Source organism: Lolium rigidum, chromosome 6 (assembly GCF_022539505.1).
Source record: "Lolium rigidum isolate FL_2022 chromosome 6, APGP_CSIRO_Lrig_0.1, whole genome shotgun sequence".
In the NCBI taxonomy this organism is placed as follows: Eukaryota; Viridiplantae; Streptophyta; class Magnoliopsida; order Poales; family Poaceae; genus Lolium; species Lolium rigidum.
The window spans coordinates 101,460,382-101,470,024 of record NC_061513.1 but is presented as its reverse complement, the minus strand read 5'-3'; the positions used below and the strand labels follow the sequence as shown (position 1 = coordinate 101,470,024).

Genomic DNA, 9,643 nt, shown 5'->3' with positions numbered 1-9,643 from the left:
TGCAAACACGGTTTGGCCGGCGTGATTCATGTGGTGATGTGAAGCAGAAGGGCCCATTGATACGATACATAAGAAGGAATGAAGATGGCAGGTCTGGAGATTCCCCTTAAGTTACTCCCTCCGATTTATATTAATTGACTTCAATATGGATGTATCTGAGCGTTTGTTTTGCTTTGTTGTTGCCTGTATGTTGTTTGTAATAGACTCGTGGTTTCTTTTATGAATGAAATGAAGCCGGGGAGAAATCCCTAATCATCTAAACGATAAACGGTTTAGCCAGTTTAGGCCAGTTTAAAACTTTGTACAAGCTCCGGAGTTAAGATTTGAAACGCGCGAAAGAAAATGAACGAAGTACAAACTAGCAGGTTTTCACGGTTTGAGCCTGTTTCAGTTTTGCGCACCCTTAGACGACATGCATGTGACGTAGCATTGGTGATGTCAAACGTGCACAGCAGAATGTTTGCCTAAACGCTGCGGGGCTTTCCCCTCCGACCTTTCGGTTCGTGTTCAATTGTTCCGTTCGAGACTAGCGTGGACCAAAAAGCATTGACCCGGAAAGAAACGCTAAACATAGGGCAGCAGAGAATACGTGGTTAGGTTTACGAATCGTCCCCCGTCAATCCATTTTTATGGTGAGTGAGAGTGAGCCGGCCGGTGTGCTCCGAGGACTCAGATGGATAGATGCGAGATGCGATATGCGCATGGCATGGCATGCAATCATGCATGCATGCACCTCCCGGCCGGTCACCGCGCGCGCGCTCGCGCGGTCAAGCGTCGTACTCGGACGCCGTCGCGTTCTCGCGTGGGATTCCGTCCACTGGATCGCCACCAGCCAGCCGGCGTCCGTACCCGGACCCTGGCGGGTACGAGCGCGCCTGTATACGTGCCTTGCAGACAAAACAAACGGTGGGTTCCAAATTCGACTCTGGTGCGTGCACGCATGATGCCTGGCTGGCTGGCATTAGAGTCGCGTACAAACTCGATTGGAGAACAGAGATTGTGGCAATGGTGAAGTGGAACTTCAGCTCGACGACCGTGGACCGGCGACTCTATGGAGTGAGACAGTGAGTTGTCGTCAATGAAGTCGTAGATCGAGCTGATGCGTGGGCCAGGAGCTAGCTCTGTGTTGAGCTTTCGCGTGCGCTGGGACCCGGCTGCCTCCCGACTCGGACGGGGATTCATTCCATCGGACAAAAGCGCATCCAGAACCTGCATACACTCTCGCCACCAGTCACCACACCACCTGCCCCCCGACCCCAACTCGGGCAGGCGCTTAAACAAAACCACCACGGTCTTCAGTCGATCTTGACCACCTCCACTCCAGTCTACGCTCCCTCGAGTGATCAAGTCGTTCGCATCTCCTCACCCATCCGCCCCCGGCTGGTTGGTTCAGCTTGTGGAGTGGGACTTCACACGCGTACCAGTACCCTGAGCCTATTTATACCCCGGCCAGCTGTGGTGCCATTTCCATTCTCAAAGCACACGCACTTCTCATTTCCCACCAAATCACATAGAGCGCAGCCGCAAGGGTGCCAGTAGCAACCTAGTACGGCTGCCTGCCTCGATCAATGTCGACTAGCTCCCGCGCTCCGGCCAGCCGCTCCATGATCACCATGACGCCGTCGGGGAACCCGCTGCCGCGAAGGGGGCATGTAAAGGAGTGCATCGCCAAGCAGATCGTCGCGGCTGCCGCCGCCGCCACGGCGTCGGTGCTCGTCTGCGACGCGGCTGGCGGCAGCAGCAGGAAATTAGCCGGGGGCAAAGTACTGCCCGCCCCGGCCGCCGGCTCAGGCAAGAAGAAATGACAAGCCGATGGCCAAGCAAAGTGCAAGCTATATTTTCATCAAGTACTGTGTGTGTCTGTGCCGTATGATGCTTGTAGTTGTAAACAACCTTGGTCCTTTTAAGCGCAGATGGTTTGTTCGTCTAGTGTCGACTGTACCGTGTCACGCTCTCCTCTGTAAGGTAGCAGGCTTCGGCTTGTGGCTGCTGTCTACTCGTTGTTCAGTGTCCTGCTGTAACTCATCCACTCGTGCAATGCGCCATTTTGCTTTGGAAGATTCAGACGCTGCCACGAAATTACAACTCCATTGCCAGCTGAGATTGTTTGGGTATACTGATAGGTTCCAACAACCTCTAAATGTTTGTGATTTAGCGCAGGTGTTCAGCTGAATTTGATCATTCATGAGTGGTGAAATGTGTGTTACAGTGTTAGAGTTACGGAATGCGTCGAACGTGTGAAAGCTGTGCTCAGTAATGTTCCAAGTTGTTGTCTTTGAGTGAGAGAAAAAAAAAAGGAAAATACAACACATATCTTGGTTCTTGGAATAACAGGTTAACCATACATTCGGTCCGTGCTTTGGCATCGGGGGTCTGAAATCAACTCTGGAAAATTAATAGACAATGTTTTCACCGCCGGACTTAGATGGACGCGGATTTGGCCATGGCGTTATGGCGCCCGGACTCTATCTCCCAACGTCCATTGTATCAAGATTGGTATCTCATTTTTGCAAAAAAAACCCCCAGGTTTTACCACATTCATATCTAGCAGTCCTTGTTGTTTATAAAGTTCTTCACGAGTTTCAGCGTGGATCTATTGTTGTCAGCTGAAGTTCTTTCAAAATTGAAGATGGATATCTAAAAATTGTGTGAGGATCTTCACACAAAGCAGTGTATATCCATAGATCTTTGTATAAGTATCAATGGAAAATCGTATGAAACCATTGGTTACGTTTATTCTAACCCACAGATCTCTGCATTTTTCTTCACAGATCTTCTTAAGAAAATAAATCTTGCATAAATATCCAACACAGTGATAAATGTATCCATAAAAAAATCTTGAAGATCCATTCGAAAAAAGAATTCGATTCATTTATTCATACAAGATCCACACAACTACTGGATCAAAGGAGACTCAAACAGATCCTAAGAAAGAAAAAAAAAACCCTAAAAAAAATTAGATCTCGCCGGAGTCTGCCGCTGGGGCTCGACCTCCGCCACACCCGGCCGTGCTGGCACCGGAGAAAGGCGCAGGGAGGCAGCCCACGCCGACCACGGCGGCGTGCGCATGTCGACGACGAGGAGGCGGGGAGGCAGAGGGCCCGATGCAGGGCGTCGCGAGGTGGCGCCGGGGAGGGCGACGAGGGACGGCGGCCACGCTGTGGCTGTGCGCGGCGACGGTGCGGTTTGCCGCACAGCGGCCGTCGGGTCGTGGCTCCCGAGCCGGAGGAGAGCGGCGGGGTGGAAGTAGGCGGCGTGGCCGGCCGGAGCACGGGCGCCAGAGGAGAGCGGCCGGGTGGAGGTAGGCGGCGCGGCTGGCCGGAGCTACCGCGCGAAGGAGGCCCTTGCGGCGGCTCGATTCTACTGCGAGGGGATTTTTTCTAGGGTTTCTAGCGGATTTGGCACATTTATACAGAGCTCTCCATCGACTACTTCATGATTAGCAGAAAGTGGCGGGGGCGTTTTGCAAAATAGCCACGCGCGAATCTCCACCGGTGTTAGATGGGCGGGATAAGGTCCGGGCGCCATAACGCCCTGGCGTGAGAGATATCGGACTTAGATGTCTTTCTGATGCTTTTCTAGTTTGGTAGCTTGTCACATGATACTTGCTGGAATTCTCGTTGCAGGTCAACATGCAAATGCCGGATAGCCGTGGTGTGTGTGCCGGAAGAGCTGCATCCTGCGGCATATGGCGCCATGGTAGCAGAGCATGCGAGATAGCAGCCCAACCATCAGGAGTTTAATGCAGGCAGAGCTGAAAGAAATCTTTTGATCTTGCTGTTGGCGACGACTGGACAATTACAATCCCGTGGCATACCGACCGATTCATATTATCTTGACTGAGTGCTGCCCTCAGGGCTTTTTTTTTTTTTAACTTTAGGCAACTTTATTAATCAATAATCACACGGTCTTCTACAAGAATAGGAATGATAAAAACAAGAGGTTCATCAAACCAAAAACGCCTAATACTATCAGAAGATCAGTGGCGAGCAAGCGCATGAGCGGCACCATTCGCTTCTCTCGAACAATGTTTTAATGTTTTAAGTGCATGAGTGCTGCCCTCAGGGCTAGTCGGGTAAACTCTGAACTTCAGGTGTTAATCAATGTTTTGGTAATATCTATACATGGAAATAACATTGGTCTCTATTTATTTTTATTTTGTTTTCTCTAGCTTGATCCTGGGCTGATGCAGTAACACACTCAAGGTTCGGACCCAGGTCTACCTTACAAACACGTTATGTTGTAAACACCAACTATGCAGCAACTTATTTAGGTAGCTAATACTACTCAACCTAACATAACTGTTTCTTCAATTTTCCATGAGATATGCATCCCTGATTCCATGTACCTTGGCAGCCACCTCCTGCATGTTCATACGTTCACCCGGAGATGCACTGGTGCAGCGAAGGCCAACGTTTAGCATAGATAGCAGATAGTGCAAACCGTTTTCCTTCAAGTCTGTTGGAGTTCCTTGGCAAAGCTCCAACTCTTCTTGCAGCTGGGGATCAATAATCTCCAATACCCTATCAGGGAAATTGCTCTCTGTAAACTTTACAATGTTCAATCCATCCTTAAACATGGCATCAGTTGGCCTTCTTCGAATGAATACTTCAAGCAGAACGATACCGAAACTGTAAACGTCTGCAGCAGTTGAAACTTGACTGCCCCCTGCATATTCTATGTGATAAATAAATGATGTGTTAATTTTACATTAATGGTTAACATAAAAATGCAGAAAAATTTACAAACATAAGATATAGAGAAGGCCATTACCTGGTGCAGCGTATCCGATCGTTCCCATTAGTCCAACCGAAGAAGAGTTTGGGTTAGCAAGAGATGACATTGCAGAACCAACTTTGAATCTTGCCAGGCCAAAGTCTCCAACATGAGCTGTCATATTGTCATCCAAAAGAATGTTGCTAGGCTTCAGATCACAATGAACTATTGTCCCTTGGTTGTTATGGTGTAGGTACTCCATTGCATCCGCTACATCCACCACAATGGTCATCCTTTGAGCCATTGTAATACAGTTCAAATCTGAAGTGCCTTCATGGTCTCGAGTCGAGTATAGTAGTTTATCTAAGTCTCCCAGTGGCATCAACTCATACACTAGGGCTTTGAAATCATAACCATTTGAATCAATGCTTGAGCATGCAGTTACGATAGGGACAAGATTACGATGACGCACATTTCTCAACGCATTACATTCTGCAATGAAGCTCTTTTGTGCTCCTCTTGTCTCTAGGTTGAAGACTTTTATGGCAACCTCATTTTTATGCCCAACTAGTTTTGCTTGATATACAGAACTATATCCACCTTTCCCAATTAAGTTGGACACTGAGAATCCTTGGGTCGCTCTCCGTATATCATTGAAAGAAACGTTGGGAAAGTTTCTATCAAATGATGGCAGAGACATAAATTTGCTCTCGTGTTTTCCTCTTGAGAGAAATAAGGCAAATATGACCATAAAAAGTGACACCAAACTGGCTATCGGGATAAGTACTTTGAGTACTAAGAATTCCTTGTGCCTAGTTGAATTTGAAGGCATAACAGAACATGCTAGTAAGTGTAACTCCAATACGCCGCCACAAAGCCCTGGATTTCCATCAATCCGCATGGCACTTGCATTCTTGAAGACCCCTTTTGTTGGAACCTCACCATGAAGATGGTTGAATGAGAAATCTAGTTTCTCAAGAAATTGTAGATTGCTCAGAGATGTTGGTATGTACCCAGTTAAGTTATTGTTAGAAATATTCAAAATATTTAGGCTGCTTATGTTGCCTAAAGAACTGGGAATGCTTCCGCTGAAAATATTCGAGTCTAACTCAATGACCTCTAAACTTTCACAATGACCGAGAGTGTTTGGAATATCACCAGATAGCTTATTTGATGGAAGGAGCAACTGTATGAGTTGTTTGGCAATGCCAATGTTAGTAGGAAGTTGTCCATTTAGGTTGTTGAAAGATAAATCAATTATATATATTGTTGGGATTGTGAATATCTCCACTGGAACCGTACCACGCAGGTTGTTGTTGGAAATGTCTAACTCCCTAAGCATTGGAAAGTTTCCAAAGCCTGGTGGTATGTGGCTACTGAACCGGTTTGAGAATAGATAAAGTATTCCCAGTTGGGACAAGTTTGATAAGGATGGTGGAATGAGCCCCCTAAAGAAGTTGTACTCTAGACCTATATGTTGCAAAGTTTTGAGGGTTCCAATCCACTCTGGAACCACACCTGTAAAGTGATTTTCCGCCAATGAAATAAGAATCAGGTTGTGAAGGTTTGCTATGCCAGAAGGAAAATCTCCTGATAGTTTATTATGTGACAAGTATAGACGCTGGAGTTGAGTGGAGAGGTTACCCAATGAACTTGGTACATTCCCTGATAGACGATTATAACCAATTGAGAGCACTTGTAGCTCAGTGCAGTTGCCTAAGCTGTCCAAAAACTCCCATTCTTCCCTGGTATGTGCTTGGAGTTGATTCTGTTCAAGATTGAACATCGCGAGTTTTGTAAGTTTACCAATCGTAGTGGGAACCAACCCGGTGAAGTTATTGGCCGATAAATCAATTTGGTTCATGCTGGACGCATTAGTGAATGAATTAGGAATGCGTCCTAGAAAGAAGTTGGCACTTAATATAAATATCTTGAGATTGGGCAGAGAGGTGCATAGATTTGGTGGTACCTCTCCACTTAGACCATTGATAGGAAGGGCAAGGCCGACAAGAGTAGAAAGATTCATTATGGCTTGTGGAAACCTGCCTGTGAGTTCATTGACACCCACATACAGGTACTCCAAGCTGGGCAAGTCTGCAAACTCTGCCGGGATGCTTCCCTTGATGTAATTATACGCGCAGCCAATCCCTTCTAGTGTTGTGATATTGGCGAGGGAAGCTGGGATAGTGCCAGTAAGGTTATTAGTGGAAATGCGCAGCACCTCAAGGAGGGGAGGGAAATCGGCAGGAAATTGGCCAACTAGATTGTTTTCCGAAGCTTCCAGCAACCGAAGGTTGGAGCAATTTGTGAAACTCGGTAACCTTCCTTGGAGCGTGTTATTATTCAAGTAGAGGGTTCGGAGGCGATGCAAGTGATCGAGGGATGGTGGAATCTCTCCGGTGAGTGCGTTCTCCGTCAGAACAAGAGAGTGCAGGAATGTTAGGTTCCCTAGCGAGGGAGAGATGTGTCCTACCAAACCTCGACTTGTAAGGTTCAGAGAAGTGACACGGCGTGGCACAGTGTTCTTCACCCTGCAGGTGACGCCTTCCCAGTTACAGAAGTGGGTGCTATCGTTCCAGAACATGAAGGCTTGCTGTGGATCCAGACTGATTGCATCCTTGAATGCGAGCAGCGATAGCCGATCTGTCTCGTTTCCATGCAAGAAGCTGCAGTCGGCGGCATGTGGAATGCAAGCCAGCAACACCAAGAGGAACTGTGCGACTATAGCAACTTTCATGGCTGGGTAGCTACACATGTACACGCTGGTCGAATTACACCATCCGGTCTTCGGTATGCTCTACAGTCTACACATGCATGTCAATAACTAATATAGCCAGTAACTGATGAGACTGGCTTTTCACAACCTGGGTGCATGTGAACCCACTTTTTCAAAAGTACGTTTGTGATGTAAAAATATGTTTTAAAAATCGAAACACAAAATGAATGCAAAGGTGATCTCAAACATGTGCCCTGGACATGAGTTTCGTGGCGAAAAAACCTTTTATTTTGCCTCGGCAAAAAAGTGAAATTTTGCAGGGCTATATAGCAGTATATATGTGACGTATTTTGTCTTTTTTAGATTCTGAAATAAAAAAGTGGTTTCTCCGCGAAAACTTTCTACGCACACATGGAACATGCATACGTACCCCGTTATTTTTATTTCAGAATTTTTTAACATTTGAAAAATGCATTTCCCACCTGGGTTCATGTGCACCCAGGTTCAACTGGGACTTTTCCGTAACCGATAGTCTGATATATATGTTAGGAGATATTCATTCATGGATTTGTGCTGTGTAAAACCTTACCTGGCAAGCTTTTCCTTTGATGGCAGGAAGGAACAAGAGCTGCACCTGCGGCTGCAGGGCGGAGAGGTGAGATGACCAAGCGTAAATGTGTGTTTACAGGTTCGGAGAGTTTGATTCATCTTCGCCGCGGCAGCCTCAATTTATAGGCGCGTCGACATTGGTGATCTACTACATACTGGCTCGCTGCTGCTGCTGTCCAGTCTGACAGTTCACTCTCAAATACTACACTAAATGAGTCCATCTGTTGCTATCATGGCCGGAGGAAGCCTGGCTAGGCATGGGTCATCGTTCGTTTACTGCAGAAAAGGTATTTTCTCTTTGTGTCTTCACTAAGATATATCACGTTCATAGCTTCCGAATAACATGCTCTGTTTTCTCATGGTCATCAAATACTGCAAAAAAGGAATAATGCAATATATCATACAGATCTGTGGTCCCGCGTCTCCACTAGGATGGACAGGTACGTACAAGGTGGACAGTAGCTGAAGCTCGTGTGCCGGTGGACGCTCACCTTGTCGGCGGCGCGGACATGGGCTCCCTGGCCGGCTCGCCGTCGTTGCGGCATGCTGAAGTCGCTCGTGGCGACTGCTGCTCATGTGCGGCTGAAGACAGGTTGCCTTCGCGCCGTGCTGTAGCTCGTCGTGAAGCTGCTGCCGACCTGCCGTGATCTTGATAGATTGAGGCCACGCAAATTTATGGCACCATGTCTGGTTGGGGTGGTACACGGACTCGGCCATTTTGCATATTCCCGCGCCCAATATACCTCTCACAAGAGTCTACTGTACAAGAGATGACCTTGAAGCTAAAGCAGAAGTTCGTCCTCTTTCTGTACAAGAGATTGAGCAAAAAAACCAATCGAATGCGGAAATTGCAAAACTTCTGCGCGAAGAGGAGCTGAAATGGTACCAAAGATCAAAGGCCCAATTTATTCTTGAGGGAGATTCGAATACGAGGTACTTCCATTGTGTTGCTAATGGCAGACATAGGAAGAAACTCATTCGTTCTCTTGTCCAGGATGAGGGTACGATCGAGGACCATGAGAAGTCTTTCATTACGAGTTATTATAAAGGACTTTTTGGTGCTCCCGAGGAAGGTAATTTCTCGTTTGATGAGACTAGAACGGATGATATTCCTCAAGTCTCTCAAGCGGAGAATAATTTTCTTGCTTCTCCGTACACGGAGGAGGAAGTAAGAAAAGTTGTCTTCCAAATGGAGCATAATAAAGCCCCTGGTCCTGATGGTTTTCCAGCTGAATTTTATTGGGATGTCATCAAGTCTGACCTACTTGCTCTTTTTGCGGATCTTCATGCCGGCCAGTTGGAGCTGTTTAGGCTTAACTTTGGTGAAATTATTTTATTGCCGAAGGTTAATGAAGCAGAAAGGATACAACAATATCGTCCTATTTGCCTTCTTAACGTTAGCTTTAAAATATTTACTAAGGTGGCCACGATACGGCTCAACACGGTGGCTGACCATGTGATCAGACCTTCGCAAACTGCTTTTATGCAAGGACGAAACATCCTCGATGGGGTGGTAGTCCTCCATGAAACTGTTCATGAATTGCATAGAAAGAAGTTGAATGGAGTGATCTTAAAGATTGATTTCGAAAAAACCTATGATAA

At 46.8% G+C, this 9,643-nt stretch overlaps 1 protein-coding gene across 4 annotated transcripts; it reads right to left on the bottom strand.

The window, feature by feature from the left end:
* Nucleotides 1-4,076: 4,076 nt before the first annotated feature.
* LOC124665959 (probable LRR receptor-like serine/threonine-protein kinase At3g47570) lies at nt 4,077-9,054 on the bottom strand. Of its 4 annotated transcripts, none has more exons than XM_047203319.1 (4): nt 8,490-9,054; nt 7,963-8,413; nt 4,774-7,561; nt 4,077-4,677 (listed from the first exon to the last, which is right to left on the bottom strand). In XM_047203319.1, exons 3-4 carry the CDS (start codon nt 7,469-7,471, stop codon nt 4,310-4,312), a joined length of 3,066 nt encoding a protein of 1,021 aa, XP_047059275.1. In that variant the 5' UTR covers nt 7,472-7,561; nt 7,963-8,413; nt 8,490-9,054; the 3' UTR covers nt 4,077-4,309. The 4 variants fall into 4 exon arrangements, with proteins under 4 accessions (XP_047059275.1, XP_047059274.1, XP_047059272.1 ...); XM_047203318.1 differs by having other exon boundaries at nt 8,533-9,054; XM_047203316.1 differs by having other exon boundaries at nt 7,963-9,054.
* Between the last annotated feature and the right edge of the window lie 589 nt (nt 9,055-9,643).

Bases quoted from the DNA above. Each gene is read 5' to 3' on its own strand.
- LOC124665959 (XM_047203316.1), bottom strand. From the start codon at position 7,471: ATGTGTAGCTACCCAGCCATGAAAGTTGCTATAGTCGCACAGTTCCTC. The intron at 4,678-4,773 runs GTAATGGCCTTC...TTTATCACATAG, and splicing joins GATCGGATACGCTGCACCAG to AATATGCAGGGGGCAGTCAA.